The 18435-nt window shown below is 36.1% G+C and overlaps 1 protein-coding gene across 1 annotated transcript; it reads right to left on the bottom strand.

The window, feature by feature from the left end:
- Positions 1-779: 779 nt before the first annotated feature.
- Positions 780-7285, bottom strand: LOC107855328 (F-box/LRR-repeat protein 3). The gene is made up of 6 exons (XM_016700332.2): positions 6918-7285; positions 3924-4078; positions 3538-3755; positions 2275-2884; positions 1277-1798; positions 780-1191 (listed from the first exon to the last, which is right to left on the bottom strand). The coding sequence occupies exons 1-6, from the start codon at positions 7085-7087 to the stop codon at positions 1079-1081; spliced, it is 1788 nt and encodes a 595-aa protein (XP_016555818.1). The 5' UTR covers positions 7088-7285; the 3' UTR covers positions 780-1078.
- Positions 7286-18435: the final 11150 nt, after the last annotated feature.

Below are 18435 nucleotides of genomic sequence, written 5' to 3'. Positions count from 1 at the left end.
TTAAGTATTTATATAGCTCAAATGTGCAACTTCATGATTATTTTTTTTTTTTAAAAAAAGATAACTTCGTGATTTCAAAGGAAAAACTCATAGCAGCATTAGCAGTATCGGGCTATCAAATACAACAACACATCTGGTGTAATCCTATAAAGTGGGATTTGGATAGGGTAAAGTGTACGCAATTCATACCACTATCTCAAATCTAATGAAGTAGAGGGATTGTTTTCGATAGACCCCCGACTTATGACATATAACAGTATAACGCATAAAAACACAAAAGCACGCAACAAGATGGGATAATATGCTGCTATATACTAAAGGAAATAAGACAAGGTACTACTAAAAGCTATCTATCTGAAAGTATAGACATCATCAAAACACCATGAACAAGCAACTCCACCGTGCTGTCATCTGGTGCATAAGGGAGGACACCGCGATTGCCATAGGATTATCGCAAAACATCATCAAAACACCATGAACAAGAAACTCCAAGCACAGATACAAACAATGCACTCTTCCCTACTACAACGCGCTATCAAATACCATATCAAATTAATTGGTGTCATTCCGCACACTAGTGTGTCTTGATCCCTTGCCTCGATAACTTTTCTTTTGAGCCGGAATTCTAGAGAAAATAACCTCTAAAGATTACATACATTCTATCCTTCCTGAAGCGCACTTGTGTAATTATAATGTAGTTGTTGTTGTTTGATCAAATCACTAGTGACGATAGTATGCTTTGTTTGAGTTTAAGTCACTATTCTTAATGGTTTGTAAAATTTTGAATAGTAACAGTTTGTGAAAATTATAATTATGTCCCCAGAATGAACAGAAACATGGGCATTATACAAAAACACCTAGACTTGAAGGTGTGGACACATTTGGCAATCCAAACAAATCAATGCCACACAACGACAGCCCTAGCATGGTGTGGACATATATCATTTATCTTTCTGATTTACACTCTTGCATAATTCGAAAATGAAATATTAGAATTTTGACATTGAATAGGGGAACTCAAGAACTATGATCAATAGGGGGACTCATGAGTACAAGCATGAGATGAATCCAAGAAATTCTATCCATCATTTGCCAGCTCATGAGGTATATGATCAACATTGTCTCTAGAAATAGAGGCAGAACCGGACCTCATCGCAAATAGTTCTTCTCTGGTGTACTTCAATCTTTGATCTAGTTTAAAATTATGAAAAGAAGGAACATCAGACAGGACAGAAAACATCGTATTCTACACCAAGATAGGTTTGAGAATGCTTACCAAGAAAACTGTCTATGTTAGATCTAAGGGGAGATGTTGACTGCCCTCCCTTCTTGTTTCTGTATAGTTTGGTCCGTGGTGTCGCTTGGGACAAAGGTGAGTTAACAGATAACCTTTTAACCAATGCAATACTAAGAAGATCATGCTTTACTTCAATTTGAGGATGCATTTGCTGAAATGACAACAGAGCATCCTCTGTCAGCAACCAACAACCCCTGAGATCAAGAATCTTCAGAGTTGGTGGAGGGTTGAATACATAAAGTCCCGAATCGGTGAGCACGCCATCACGAATCCCCAGGGTTATCAAACTTCTAATAGATGACAACTGATGCAAAGTGGTGTCAGTAAGGGAACCACTTCGTAAAAATAAATAGCTCAATTTACGAAAGCTCGGTAAAGGAGCCAAAGCTGAATCCTTGATTCGAGTCTCCTCCAAATCCAATCTCTCCAAATGATCAAGACTAGACAACTCAGACAGTGACGAAACACAATTAGGATCAGAGTCCGCCTCATTGGAAATACCTGACATTGTGGTAGATTACGCAACAATGTGAGTTAAGAGAGAAGAGACAAATGTTATTCTAACCCTACAGGAAAACAGATCTCCCTAAACAGGCAAACTGAACTGCTACTTCAAGTTCCATTCTACTTAATCTTTGGTTGGATAAGGCATAAGATGCATCCAGCTACGATCACATCTCTGAAAATTAATTTCAAACTCAACTTGGATCTTATAATAAAAGATTTTCATCACAACGTTGAAATTCCACAAATTCATTGGACTACTGTCCCAAAAGTTAGCTCATTCAAATTACAGTCTGTTCATCTTGTAATAGTCTAGCCTAGAGAGTGGGATACACATTGACATCATGGTGTTGTCTAAAGGTATTCCAGCATCCTCTACACCTATCTAGCTTCCAATGACGGAGAAATTAAGGACCGCAGAAGAAACTAAATTAAAGAGCAAAGGAAATTTCGAGAAGAAGAACATATCATACCTCTGATATTCGTACCACTCAGATTGATGCATTTTAGCAAAGGCATGGTGCTCATGAAGGGGATAGCAGAATCATCAATGGCCGTATAAGATAACAATAAAGTTTCAAGATTTGGAACAAAACCAGCTAAGGTTCCCAGTCCTGCAGAGCTTAATTTTGTCCGGCTGAGATTTAGATGATGTAAATTTTGACCTACTAATGCGATGTGTTCAACTGATTCATCTCCTACAGATGTACCACTGAGATCTAAATCTGATATCGCACTCATATATGGCAAGAAACAGTATGAATTAAGAGATGAATTGGAAAGATCCAGGAGACAGAGGGAAGATGTTTCAAGGTGTAGGAAAGCTTCAGAGACATCTCTTATGGTTGCCCCAGACAGAATAAGCTTTGTAAGAAGAGCTCTTTCTCCTTCTCCTTCGAATATACAATGTATTGTGCAATTGCTCATGTTTAGACATGCAAGAGAAGGAAGACCCGGCAACATAGTGACCTTGGTCCAGGCCAAATTCAGAGATCTCAATCTTGGGAACCATTTAAGATGAGATGCTCCTTTGTTTGATACTTCACTCCCCCAAAGATCCAAATGTTGTAGTTTTCCGAGAACCTTCCAGAACCATAAAAATTGTCATTGATCTTGAAAAAGTCAAGCATTCTAAATAAGTAACGGGCGAAATGATTGAAGAAACAATTCAAAACAGTTTAGTCCAGTGGTTACACTAAGCTTTAAGCATCTGTTGTCACTGTGTGCTTCTCTGTAACCAAGGGAAAAGTAAATGAAAGGAGGAAAGCTGTGCTCTATCCTCTTGTTTGGTTTTAAAGGAAAGAGAACTGTTAGCTGATCTCTTTCAAAATCAAAAGAAATGCTTCCAAATGGTAAGCAATCTCACTCCTCTGCTACTATTTTTTACTTTTTACCTTTTCTGCAAATCAAAAAAAAGGAGAAAATTTCAAGCTTTTCCTCAATTGCTCTAGCTTGATGAAATCAAAAAGAGAAGCGGAAAATTTCAAGCTTCCCCTCCTTTTCTATTCCCTGATTTGCAAACAAAGAGCTAGTTCGTGGGCAGGCGATAAATGCGACGAGTAATTCTGTAAAGGAAACTAAATATAGAATAGAGAGAAATAAGGCATGACACACTGCAAACTCTCAACCTCACACTCCCACGGTTAAAGAGATATGCAGCTTTAATACATCATAAATAAACGGTGTGGGAGAAGAAAGACGAGATATTAAAGAAATGTGAAGAATAGATGGTCTACCTTAAGTTTACATAGTGCTGAATCAGATACATGCAGGCCTCCCAAATCTAACAAAGACAAGTTGGTTAACGAAGTCAGGAGTATCACACCATCAGCTGTGACACCTGTTTCTGGAATCCACAACTTTTCCAAAATTGGGATGGTTGTTAGATGTCTAAGTCCAGCATCAGTAATCTTCGAGCACCTGGAAAGATCAAGCTCCTTTAAGTTTGTCATTCCTGATGAAAACAAAAACATACCTCTATAAGTAAACATTTGAAGTGCATAATTAATAGTGAACCGAGTTCAAAAAATAAAGAAACAAAAAATTTAGAGGAGAATATAACAAGAGCTTAGCTAGGTTAGCTACATTTATCAAAAGAATATGAGGTCCAATAAAAGGTTACCTGTAATAGCCCAAATGGCTGAATTGTTAATTTTGTTACAATCTGATAAATTTAGAGAACACAAGTGGTCAAAAGCGCCTATATATGCCATCCATTCTGCATCCACATAACTCTCTCCCTTTAGGTCTATCCCTTCGACACAAGATTTAAACACTCTGGACAAGAAAATATATATATATCAGCTTCGGGAGTAGATAATTACAGAATTCAACACAGGGAAAAAAAGGCGTCTGAAGCTTAAGCAGACAAAAACGTTCACTGTTGTACAATCACATAGCTAAGACAATTCTCAGATATTAGATGACAGCACTATTATCATTGCATCACAGAAGTTCCACATTAGGAGCCTCATTTCAAAAAGAAAAGCAACGCAATTGAACCACAACATACACCGCCCTCCCTCCTCCATGCGCCAGAGAAACTATATAAGAGAAACAAAGATGAATCTCAAGCCTTCTTGATGTTGGAGCTAGAGAGCATTAATAAAAGTATTGATCTCTTAATATCCAAAAGAAGATTCGTGCAGTTTCAAGGATGTGAAGAAAATTTTAAATCCTCGCACAACCAGTATCCTGCATATATATGCGTATTTTGCTCAGGCCAATGCAAATATGGCGCTTTATAGTTTCAAAAACCAGTGAACCACTACCCAGCCACCAATGGCGGATTCAGGATTTTTGGCTTGTGTGCGCTCACGTCTTTTAATAGAAAGTACTACAAATCACATAGTATAAGTGCACAACTGTTTAAATGAGAAAAATTACGATTAATCTTAACATTATCTAAAAAAAAGAAGACTTTTCACCTTTTGAAAAAAAATGAACCAGCTTGAAAGATTTCTTAGCCAAATTGCCAACACTTCTTAAGAAAAGTGATTGGATGCTGATTTGTTTCTCTTTCTATGTCAGAAATTACATAAACATAAAAGGAAATTAAAACTAAAAGTTAAGTAAACAAAGAAGGTTTAAAAAAAAAAGAACATGGAAGACTCTATATTGGGGAAAAAGGGGGGAAATAGGAAATGACAGTTAAAGATGACTCAGACATGTAAAACAATCATATCATCTAACAATCGAACACTTCCCCAAAAATACTACCTTCAAACAAGCCACCCGACCAAAGCACCCATATGCTTTTGGCTCATTGGGTGCTATTGGGTTAATATATCTTTTTTCAAGCAGTTTTGTATATCTATAAATAATTTATGTTGGGGATAATGGGTGCTTGGGCACCCGGTAGGCTGTCCGTAGGTCCTTCCCCGTCAGCCACCAGATTAAGCAATTATAAACTTTCTATAAACTTAGCCTTAAAGGTTGGAGACAAAGGTAGATCCATGATTAAACTCTATGGGCTCAATTTTAAGATTAGTAGCATTGAGCCTATTAAAAGGGTAGCGCGGTGCACTAAGGCTCCCGCCATGTGCAAGGTACGAGAAGCGCCAGACCACAAGGGTCTATTGTATACAGCCTTACCTTACATTTCTACAAGAAGTTGTTTCTGCAGCTTGAACCTGTGACCTCTTGGTCACTTCTACATTTTTAAAATTATCAGTTCTTATCTACTATTTATTGCAATATTAATAAAGTTGTACACATAATTATGCTCCGTGTAAAAAGTTATGGTTTTAACCGCCTAACGAGTATATTGCTATATCCAAAATATAACAAGCAATTCAACTCTTTCGCTTGCATCTATACACTCTCATTTACTTCCGTTCTCCCATTTTTTTTCATTACTTTTTGTCACATGCTAGCATATTATTTTGTTGTACTTATCGTCCTATTACTATATGCTATTTTTGCTACTATATGTTGTTTCTTGTACTTGTATTGCTTCATTTTGAGGACTGTTATGAACTATTCTTTCCCTTGAGCCAAGGGTCTATCATAAACAGTCTCTCTACCTTGTGGGATTATACGGGGTATGTTACTTTGTTGTTGCCATATTTGTTCATCAATTATCTACACAGTAGACTCTTCCGCCATCTCCAATCAACATTTTCCCTTTTAAACTATCAAATATTACCAAACCGGTGAAATCAAACTATGCACTCATTGCTTTTCACTTTTGCAAATTGTGATGGTTATTAAAACTGTAAGATTATTTTTTCCCATGGAATTAATCTAGTCAAGGTACGTTTAAGCTGGGCCGGACACACGGTTGTAAAGAAAAGATTATTTTTTTCTCAATTCACATTAATATCACAACTCGAGCTGGATTATGGCAAATTATGGAGCAATTAAATATACTAATTACAGAACAACACATTGTAAATTTCAGGAAAGAACAAGATTTTAACTATATGCTATTTCTTGTTCTTCTCTTGCTAACTTTTTCCTGAACTACTTCGGACTATTTTTTCCCCTTGAGTCCAGTGTCTACCGGAAACACCCTCTCTACTTTGAGGTAGGGGTACGGTCTACATACATTCTACCATCCCCATACCCCACTTTGTGAGATTATACCGAGTACGTTGTCATTGTTGTTGATGCCATTTTTGTTCATCAATTATCTACCCACTAAACTATTCTTCCTTCTCCACTCAACATTTTTCCCATTTTAAACTATCAAATCTGACCAAAATCCAAATGTGTGAAATCAACTACGCATAAATTACTTTTTTTTTTTTTTTTATGATAACCATGGTGTCCGAGCCATCCTTGGCACACCTCAACTAAATCCACAGAATCCTTCCACCTCCCACCAGCAACAGATACCAGGTAATTCTACTACATTGATTTTAACTATTGAAATTTGAGATGGTTATTAAAACTGCAAACTGTTCCTATACGCTATATACAGTATCAACACTTTCTAAAACTGCAACATCAATTATTTCACAATTCACATAAATGTAACAACTTGAGCTGTTCCATAAACAGCTAAACTATAGAGTAATTAAATATACTAATTACTGAATAAACACATTGTAATTTTAATTAAGCATACAGCAAAAAATACATAAAAATGACGTCATAATTAGGATTTATATACTCGAGTAAAGAGGGGAAGAGGAGGCGGCGGCGAAGAAGGCGGTGAAGAAGAGCTTCGGCGAGGTGGTTAGGCATGTTTTCCAGTGTCCGCCGTTGTCTCCGCCACGCTTCGACGGCGCCACGGCTGTGCGCCGCCGATTCAAGGCACATCTCCACCAGTCGACTTTCCATTTTCTGGACCCGAAATTTGACCCGACTTGTCAAATGAAAATTGGTGAGTGTGTTAGCAAGATTTTGTTTCTGTTAAAATGGTACTAAAATTGTCAATTTCACTTCTTGTGGAACGTTTCGTGTTAGAGTTAGATTAAATATATATTTATACTTTCTAGTACTAGAAGTGTTTAAAATCAATTTAGCTCGATTTTATGTACTTCATTTAAGTTTGAGCATAAATTTAAACTCAAAATCTTCAAAAATTCTAAAATAAAATTTATATATTTAAAAATTACGTAAAAAGTACTATAAGTCATAATTATTAATAATTTAAAAAATATAAAAAAGAATTTATGATCAAAGATAAGTTTATTTGAAAGCAATACATAAATTGAGAGGGGAGAAGTATTATGGTGTGATTTATTGGTTTGCAAATATTCTAAAATTTGCTATTGATTTTTTGATTAATAGATTTTCGGCTCTTAATAATTCAATCTTTTATTTAACTATGAGAAAATACTTCTCTACATTTTATTTTTTTTCTGTTGTTATCCTTTATTCCCATATACACTGCATAGATAAAAAGACTCTATATCATATCTATTGCATTATCATGAAAAAACAATTTAGTTAATTATGTTTTAATAGATAGCATTGCTGGATTTGAATACTCCAAACTATCTTAATTGAAAGACCAATGGAACATTGTTTTAATTGCTTCTTGAATGTAAGGTTCCTAATGTTCTAACTCAGAAAGTATAATCATTCTCTCTTTGTTTTTCCTGGTAAACTGGGTAGCATTACAAAATAGGGGGTCACTCCTGGAAGAGGCTCCTAGATTAGCAGAATTACAAACAAAAGTAGTAGTTGTAGGCTTAGCATTGCTATTTACATGAGATGAGATAGATTGATTTTCTATTATTATTAGACAATGACCAAGACACAAAGCGATTATAAAAAACACCATTAGCATCATTCAGCAGATGTGCAGCAGCCGAAGAAGGAGGAGATCGGAGAGAGATAGCTTCGCTAGACTGGGATAAGGAATAACTTGAGGGGAACAAACTGTCGGCTACCTTGTTAGCCTCTCGAAAGTTATGTTACGCCACTGAATTCCCCATGCTCTTCAACATTGACCTGGAAAGAGTTAAAACATCAGTAAAAGGCATGGTAGGATGCTGCAAAAATAGAATAACTTCTACCGAATCAGTTTCAATAATAAGAAGGGTAAGGTCATGAGTGATAGCAAATTCAATGTTAGTACAAATTTTAATCTTTTTTTCAGAAAAAGTTTCGGCGGGCACATCCATCACACACATCGATGGAACTTCAAAAAGACAAGTTTCATCAGAGTTGTTGAATCTTGTCCCCTCCTTAGTTAGCACATCTGCAACCCCATTTTGTTTCCTATAGCAGTAAGATACCTCTGGATTCCCTCGCCTTCTTAGCTTTAACCTACATTAATTAATCAAATTCAAAACATCATAGTGTAAGTTTCCATTAGCTAGCATGGATAGGATCTCCGTTGAATCAATGTTAATCTCAATAGATAGAAGGTTCTTTTGTTCTACAATCAATTGGCCTTCGTTGAGGGTCATTAGTTCCATCATGTTGTTGGTAGTTCTGTGGAAGCTTTTACAAAAACCCACCTCTCATTTCCCGTTACATAATCTAACGACCCCCCCTCCCCATTGACCTACGTGGAATTTAGAAAAGTATCTTTTTAAAGATAATTATTTTGATATTCAAAACATATAATTTAAGACGAAGGAAGTAACATTCATCAATTACCGATGCTTAACTCGAAAGTTTGGAATTGAGGAGTGAGGACTTATCAATATTTTTATTAAAAAGAAAAAGAAAAACACCGAATCTAAATATTTTATAGAGATATATTGGTGATTTGAATCTAAACATCTAACTTAATTTATACAAAGACATTTATGTTATTTTAGATATGTTCATTAGCCTACGATTGATCAATCTCATTATCGATTTCTCCCATCTTTTCTATTTAAGAGTTCTCCTTCTCAAATATGAAATATCAATTAGCAATACAACCAAAACATAAAAAGTTTGAGTGATTAAAGAATGTAATGTTTAATAATTTGTTGAATCAATAAAATTCACAAGAAGAAAGAAGGGATCAAAAAAACATATAAGTTTAAACAATTGAAAGATTAAATGTTCCTAGCGTTCAAACATTGACCAATGTGTTGCATATATTCAAAAAAAAGTACTCTATTTTAGAAAACTGTTTTGGAATTCAATTCATTCAAAGTGTTAAGGCATGTGGAGTTTTGATGATAGACATATGAATGAAACATGTTGTGAAAGCTGGTCCATTCAAGTGTACAAAGAAAAGTTGCATGCAAGACTGTTGATAAGATGATATTGCGCATAGACAGGAGTGGATAAGTAAGAATATTCAGGAACCTTCTCAAACACTTATCACTTCAGTAAAGTGGAAGAAAAATGCAATACTCAGAAGTTGAGTTGATCTAGAAGTTCAACAATGAGAAGAGTTCTGCAAGGATAAAGCAAAAGAGTCTTATTCAACCAGTGGAGGAGAAGCGGCTACAACAAAGAGTGAAGTTACTTGATAGAGTTGAAAGAAGAAAGAAGCATAAATCAACTAGGAATCCATCATAGGTGTATTACAAGTGTGCATATATACAACAAAGCACGATCAAGTAACTTACTCAATGCACTGAAAAGAAAATCAACAATCAGGAAAACAGTTCTCATACTTGAAGAAGAACCCGGTTCCTTACTTAAGTCGTAGACCGTGTGTAGTAGGTAGGTTCTTTGAGTTGTAATGAGTCATTGTTCTAGTATCAGTGATCTATAAACTGAGTTAGGAGTTGCGTCTTCAAGTTAGGGAACTCAAAGACTTGGGAACACTTATCTTGGGAAGATTTATGTTTTTGTAGTAATAGGAGTTAGAAGTTTTAATTCCAGTTTACAAGAAGTCTTGTAACTTTGTTGATTGTTGAGGATCAAGTATTATAGTAAAGTTGGGTTTAAATCCTGTAGAGGTACAGGTCGTGGTTTTTTTACACCTTTCTTGAGCCGGGTGTTTTCCACGTAAAAATACTGCGTTCAGCTTTTGCTTCTGTGAAACACGTTTACTTACCTGTTCCACTAATAGGCAATTAGTAGGGCTCGTACTCTAACATGTGGTATCAAAGAGGGGTTGTCTTAAATAAGGCTAGCACCTAAGAAAAGATCAATATGATGAATTTCGCACCTCCTACTAGTCACAGTGAAGGCCAGTCAACTACTAGACCTTCACTTTTTGATGGCTCTCATTTTATCTGGTGGAAAGCAAGGATGGAGATGTTTATTCAAGGTGAAAACTATGAATTGTGGGACAGGATTACTGATAGTCCTACTATTCCAATGAAGATAGTAGATGGTGAACAAGTCAAGAAGGTAAGGAGTGAGTTTACTCCTGATGACTTGTTGGTATTGAAGAAAAAATGCAAAGGCCAAGAACATATTGGTCTGTAGATTAGGACCTGCTGAATATAACAGGGTATCCATCTGCACTACTACTAAGCAAATCTGGGATGCACTAATGAATGCCCATGAAGGCACCTCTCAAATAAGAAAAATCAGAATCTCTCTTCTATTTACTGAGTATGAGGCATTCAAAATAAAAGAAAATAAAATCCTGCATAAAATGATGACAAGGCTTACCACCTTGACAAATGAGTTGACTTCCCTGGGAAAGATCATCTCTGAGAAGGAACAAGTTGAAAAGTACTAAGGGTATTGCTTAGATCAAAATGGAATGTTAAGGTAACTGCAATCAGGGAGGCAAATAAGGAGCTTGAAGGCATGACCCTGGATGAACTAGTAGGGAACTTAAGGATTTATGAATGGAAATTGATGGAACCAAAGAACAAGCTGTTTCTGAGAAAATTTTAGCAGTGAAAGCTTCTGATAGTAATGAGGATTTTGAACTTGATAAGGAGCAAGTTGCCTTCATAACCAAAAATTTCAGCAAATTCTTTAAAAAGAAGAAGGGAACAGGTACTAAGAAATGTTCCAATGACAATCCAAATGGATGCTACAAATGTGACAAAACTGATCATCAAATCAGAGACTGTCCAGTCTGGGAAATAGAATGGAAGAAGGAAGGGACTAAAAGAGAACTGAAGGCAAAAAGGAAGGAGGAGCATGCAATGATAGCAGCCTGGGGATCTGATTCAGATGAAGATGAAGTTGATGAAACTGCATTCATGGTTTTTGGAGATTCAGATGAAGATGAAGAAGATGAAGATTCTGAGGTAAGCATACTTGAACTCAAAGAAAAACTTCAATTGTTTTCAAAACCAAAACTTGTTTCCTTAATGAGTGCATTGATTGATGATTTCCAAGAGTTATCCTCTGATAGGAATAAATTTTTCAACAGTCTTGCAAGTCTCAAATTTGATCTCATTTGTCACGCCTCAAATCCTATTGGGGCGGACTGGCACCCGTAACCGAGGAGGCTCGGGAGAACCAACTCATAATCTTATACTTCCCATGCATACCTCTATGACAACTCGAAATTCGGATAGCATCATGTCGCATATAAAAGGAAATAATCACCTGTATAAGCTCGAGCACACATATATATGTATATACAATACTTGGCCGTTGGAGCTATCATGTCTATTAACAAAACGCCACCTTGACTGTACATTAGGTCTACAAAGCCTCTAGACAATACACAGAGTTTAACTAAGGTCGGGACACACCCCGCCATATAACTAACTTCTATACAATACCAAAAGTGACTGGATATGACACAGAAAGCCCCAAAGCAAACTGGAGCTCACCAAAAGCAGCTGGATATCCTGGCTCCTACTTGTGCGGTGTATGAGCTGAGGTACCTGTGCCTGCAGCATGAAATGCAGGTCCCCCGTGGGGGACGTCAGTACAAAATATGTACTGAGTATGTAAAGCTGTAGATAATCACATATGATATAGGAGCTCAATAGAAATCAGAAACAAGTGAATAAGTCGTAATAGGAGTGGACCACACTTACTAGAACTTGTGACAACCTGTACATTGTATTTATTCAATCACTTTATCTTCGTTCGTATTATCTTTGTAATCATTACTGTACTGTACTATGACCATTAGGCTGCCTCCAGTACATATCAATTGGGATCGACCCATGATAGGCTTATGCCCCTGGGATACCACCCATAAACACATAAATAGGGATCGACCCATGATAGGCTTATGCCCCTGGGATACCACCCGATAAGAGAGAACTTCCATTATTTAGTTCAATTAATCTTTGAGATTGTTATTTCGGTCGCCACCACATTTTTGATACTTTGAAACAATGATACATCAATAAGAGACATATAAATAGACCATCAATGCAATAACAATGAAGTAAGAACTCATTGGCACATCAATGAAGTGTTTTAGAGTCATCAATGCCATAACAATGAAGTAGGAACTTATCGGTATATCAATGAAACGTTTTGGAGTCATTAATAGCACATGGATCTTGTTTGAGTAACCGGATACCTTTTGACATTCATTAGTGCAATAAACATGTAAGATTTGGAAAACAAGTAAGTATTGGAATGTCTTGACATCTTGTAGGGTGGAAACAAGTTCATTGGTAATGTAGGACATCATACAAAACCATTATGGATCATATGTTACTGAATAACTTTGGAAACTTTCTTAATAGAACAATTGTTCACTTTCATACCAAAGATATGGTATAGAGTATGTTTTACATACCTGACTGTCAACCTTCAATACTAGTCCCAAATGAACTTCCCATCTTTTCGGATTACTTATCTACAATTAACATATATAGCAATCTAGTATTAGCGACCAAACGTCACAATTCAATTATTTGAATTCACCAAACTAGTGGTTAAGTAGTAAGCCTTAATTACACTATAAAGGGTGTCACTTTAACCCTCTTATACTCCAATTACATTCACATGTCATGCATATTCATACAACATCCTCCAATATCAAGTTTGGATTCATTTATCCTTCCAACCAATCCATTAAACAAAATTGAGCCATAGACATAAATAATCATCAATTCAATAGTATATCACCATATCCACCTTCCATAACTTAATTACCATATCCACCTTCCACAATTCAATACAACCAAACCATGCAAAATAGTCTATAACCCTATTTTCATCACCTTTCAATAACAACCAATACATATAATCCTCTATCACACACATATATATGGAAAAGAACAAAGGCAAACAATATTCATATCTTAGAATTCACCTTTTGATTATGCAATCCTGTTTGCACAAATAATAGGTGCCTTTCAAAGCTCTCGAGATGACAAACGCAGTTATCGGATTACTTTGGAATTTCTACGGTTGAATCAAATATAGGGTTTGTTATTTCTCAATGATTGATGATGAAAATGAGTTTTTGAACTCAAGTACATGTATATATACACATATTCCCGTCCATAATATAATAGGAAATGACCAAAATGCCTTTAAAATTTAAATAATGTCAAATCTGTCCTTTGGTGGACTGTTTTGATAAGCTAAAGTAGATCGACCATAACTCTTTGCTCCGATATCGGATTTGGGTGAAATTGGTATCGTTGGAAGGATAATTCAAAGAGATTTTATTTCATATAAAGTAGGTCACCCAGTTCGTCCTGTACAAGGAGTTATGGTCGTTTGAAGTTGACCCTAAAAATCTGTTTTGATAGGCTGAAGTAAAACGAGTATAACTCCTTACTTAGATGTTGGATTTGGATGAAACCAATTGCATTGGAAAGAAGACTCAAAGATCTTTCTTTTTATAGGTTTCAACTCTCTCAGTTCATTATATTAAGGTAGTTATGATCATTCTAAGTTGATCCAAAAATTCGGCTGGCCTCAGTAGTTTGTGTACTATTCCCAAATATCCCGGCCACCGTTTTATAGTTTCGAGCGTGCTCGATTATATCCGAAATCTATCCGTTTTTGGAAATCTTTATATCGTTGGAAAACTTATTCAATAACCTTCGCATGGAACCATCGATGGGCAAATTTCGGTATAAATAAAATAAAAAATTAATTTCATATAAATAAAACCAATACACGTACTTGAATACGCCAATACACGTACTTGAATACGGGGTGTTACATCATTGATCTAAAGGCTTGCTCAGATACAGTTGACAAAGAAAAATGCAGTCTCAAGAAACAGGTTACAAAACTTGAGATGTCAAACAATAATCTTAAGTCTGATGTTCTCAAACTAACTCTCTCTAAAAATGAGAAAAAGACCATGAGTAAAGAAGAAGAAAATGTTGAACTTGAGTTGGTTAGAAACAAACAAGAGTGTTGTGATTTAACTAAAAAAATAAATAAGTTGAGTCATGAAGTTTCTAAACTAAAACTTGATCCAGAAAGAGCAAATAGGTGGACAAGCTCCTCAAGAATTGTTCACAATTTGAGTGAAAGAAATTTCAATGAAAAGGCAGGATTGGGATTCCACAAAAGTTTTGGTGATCTTAAGGATTTATGTTATATCTGTGGAAACCTTGGACATCCCACTACTGAATGTCCAGTGGCTACAAAAAGCAGATCAAATAGTCTAAACCTGGCTAACAGATCTTCTCAGACCAAAAAGAACAATACCAGTTCTGGTCAGAGAAATAAGTTGAACTACATGTTGCTTGCATGGACTAGAAGAAACTTAATTCATCCTCTCACTTATAAAATAAGACACAAGCTTTTCTGGGTTCCTAAGCCTAACCGTTGATTTCTTGTGCAGGAGAAGGTGAAAGGAAGCAAAAGGCACTGGTACTTAGACAGCGCTTGCTCAAGACACATGACTGGTGATAAAAAAATATTCCTTTCACTCTCCAAAATAGATGGAGGAGGAGTTTCTTTTGGTGATGAAAAAGGGAACCATCACCGGAGTTGGAAGGATTGGCTCAACTGAGTCAAAAGCATTGGAGAATATCTATCTTAAAGAAGGACTACAGCATAACCTTCTGAGCATCTCTCAACTGTGTGACAAACAAAATAAAGTTATTTTCACTGTTGCAGGTGTTAAAGTCAAAAGAATGGACACTAAAGAGATAGTGCTGTCACGCCCCAAAATCCCATCGGGCCGGACTGGCACCCGAAGCCGAGAAGGCCCGGGAGAACCCGTTCAGATACCTGTACTTTCACTTACATGTCACCAAAAATTTGGACAGCACTTCGTTGCATATAGAAGGGTCTAATTACCTGTATCAGCACAACACGCACAAATATATATATATATAATACTTGGCCGTCGGGGCCACCACATATACAAATATAACATCACTATATAAACTTCCATGACTTTACCCTTCCTTATGTCTACAAAGTCTCTAGGATATACATGACATAACTACGGTCGGGACAAACCCCCACCTACACATGACTCCTGTACAATAACAAAACATAAGGGACTGACTCAGAAAGCTCCGAAGCAAACTGGAGCTCACCAACAATAGCTGTATGACCTGGCTCCTATCTATGCTGTGAATGAACTGAAACACCTGTGCCTGCAGCATGAAATGCAGGTCCCCCGTGAGGGACGTCAGCACGAAATATGTACTGAGTATGTAAAGCTGTAAATAATCATATGTGATATGGGGGATCAAGAAAATCAGACGCAAGTAAATAAATCATAATAGAAGTGAACCACACTTCATAAACACTTTTAGGATCATGTACATTATCATTAATCTGAATTGGGTTCTTGAATTCAAACACATTTGTGGAACGGTATACATTCGTTCATTTCATTCTTTACAATTATCATTCGTCATTACCTCCTCCTCCCGAACCTCCAACCACCTAAAAATAATCAATACTGTACCGTACTGTGACCATTAGGCTGCCCCCAGTACATATCAACTGTAATCATATCAAATATCGGGATCGGCCCATGCTAGGCTTAAACCCCTGAGCTACCACCCACACGTATATCAAGTAACACACATAAGAGATCTTTCCAATAACTTAGTTCAAAAGCTTTTGAGATTATTACATTAGTATTCATGTCAATATAGTACCGTTGGAATAATGATACATCAATAGGAACCAAGTAATAGACTTTCTATACAATAACGATGTAATAAAGACTCATTGGTACATTAACAATGTGTTTCGGAATCATCAATATCACAACAATGAAATAGGAGCCTTTTGGTATATCAATGAAACATTTTGACACTTTATAGAATGGAAACAACTTCGTTGGTAATGTAGAACAATACATGTTTTTGGACAACCTCGGAATCTTACTTGATGGAACATTGGTGTTTTCATGCCAAAGAACATCGTTAGAGTATGCTTTACATACCTCGTTGTAGATTCGGATACCAATTCAACACAACTTTCCACCTTTACAAATCACTTATCTATAATGAAATGTTTGGCATCTAGTATTAGCAACCCAACACCATACAACCAATATTTGCAAAGCATTCCAAAAACCAACTTGAACAATAGGTTTATGTGTATATATATATATAATCATCATTTCAATACCACATCATCACACCAAATCCCTTCACAATTCAACATAATCCAACCTTGCACCAGAATAATCTAACATCATTTCCAATCATCTTTCAACAACAATCAAATAACATACTTCTTATGCTCACATGCATATATATATATACATATCCATATAAATAACACCAACATAATTTATATCCTTACCATAAAATGGCCCTTTTGATTTCGAAGTCCTGTTGGCACAAATAAGGGGTGCTTCTCGAAGCCCTCGAGACGGTGAACACAACTACGGAATCAATTTGAATTTTCTACGGTTGAAGCACAAGATAATTGGAGTTGAACTTAGGCTAGGGTTTCTTATTCTTCAATAATTTGGATGATAAATGATGGATATAAGGCTAAGTATATGTATATAATGACCAATTTTCGTCCATGAGGTGATGAAAAATGACCATATTGCCCTTAAAATTTAAGTAAATCCGAATCTGTCCATGGTGGACTGTTTTGATAGGCTAAAGTAAATCGACCATAACTCTTTGCTCCGATAATGGATTTGGGTGAAACCAATTGCATTAGAAAGAAGACTCTCAGGGCTTCTCATCGATATATAGAAGCTCACACAGTTCATTTTTTACAAAGAGTTATGATCTTTTAAAGTCGACCCAAAAATCTATTTGGCTGCAGTACTTTTGTGTGCAGAAAATTTCTGCACATTTACTGTTCATTGGGTCCACCGTTTTCAAGTTTCGAACATGCTCGCTTATATCCGATACTCATCTGTTTTCAAAAATCTTTATATCGTTGGAAAGCTAACTCGATAAACTTCGCATAGAAACTTCGACGAGCAAATTCCGGTATAAATAAAGTCGATTCCTATACACATATAATCAAACTATACACTTGAAACCATCTCAAAATAATCAATACTCATACTTAAACTCATATATACCTAACTTATGATCAATACATATACTCCAACATATATAACCATGGCTAATGCACATAATTAAGTACGGGGTGTTACAAGTGCTCACTGCAAGGAGATACAAAAATGTATACAAAGCTGATATTATGGCACTACCGGGACCTGAGCTGACTTGTCTGAGTGCTATAGAAAATGATCCCCTCCTTTGGCACAGAAGACTTGGTCATGGAAGTTTGAAATAGCTAAACATACTTTCATCCAAAGACATGGTATTGGGATTACCCAAGACCAAGTTTAAGGAAGAAAAGTTATGTAGTGCATGTGTAAGGAAGAAGCAGGTAAGATCTTTTAAGTCAAAGAACCACGTTAGCATTATCAAGTGTCTCGACCTAGTTCATATGGACTTATGTGGACCCATGAGACTTCAAAGCAAAGGTGGAAAAAGGTATGTTTTTGTTATTGTTGATGATTATTCCAGATTCACATAGACTTTGTTTCTAGCCTCTAAGGAAGATGCCTTTGATGTCTTTGAAATCTTTATTAAGAAGGTTGAAAAGAAACTGGGCACTTCTTTAGTTTCCATAAGGTCTGACCATAGTACAGAATTTGAGAATGCAAAGTTCTTAGGATTCTGTTCAGCGAATGGTATAGATCACAATTTCTCATCTCCTAGAACACCACAACAAAATGGAGTGGTGAAAAGGAAAAATAGAACCTTGGAAGATTGGCTAGAACAATGATGTTTGCAGCAAATGTTGCTAAAAACCTTTGGGCTGAGGTAATAAGTACTGCAGCATATATCATAAATAGATGCATCAGACCAACGTTAGAGAAGACTCCCTATGAATTACTAAAAGGAAGAAAGCCTAACATTTTTTATTTTAGAACCTTTGGTTGTAAATGCTTCATACACAATAATGGAAAGGATAATCTGGGA

Source organism: Capsicum annuum, chromosome 1 (genome assembly GCF_002878395.1).
Source record: "Capsicum annuum cultivar UCD-10X-F1 chromosome 1, UCD10Xv1.1, whole genome shotgun sequence".
In the NCBI taxonomy this organism is placed as follows: domain Eukaryota; kingdom Viridiplantae; phylum Streptophyta; class Magnoliopsida; order Solanales; family Solanaceae; genus Capsicum; species Capsicum annuum.
This window is presented reverse-complemented; position numbering and strand designations above follow the sequence as displayed.

What these genes read in the sequence shown, in the direction of transcription:
- LOC107855328 (XM_016700332.2), bottom strand. Translation starts at nt 7,087, where the DNA reads ATGGAAAGTCGACTGGTGGAGATGTGCCTTGAATCGGCGGCGCACAGC. An exon ending in AGCCATTTGGGCTATTACAG is followed by an intron (nt 3,756 to 3,923) that starts GTAACCTTTTAT and finishes TGTTTTCATCAG; the next exon opens with GAATGACAAACTTAAAGGAG. An exon ending in TAACATAGACAGTTTTCTTG is followed by an intron (nt 1,192 to 1,276) that starts GTAAGCATTCTC and finishes ATTTTAAACTAG; the next exon opens with ATCAAAGATTGAAGTACACC.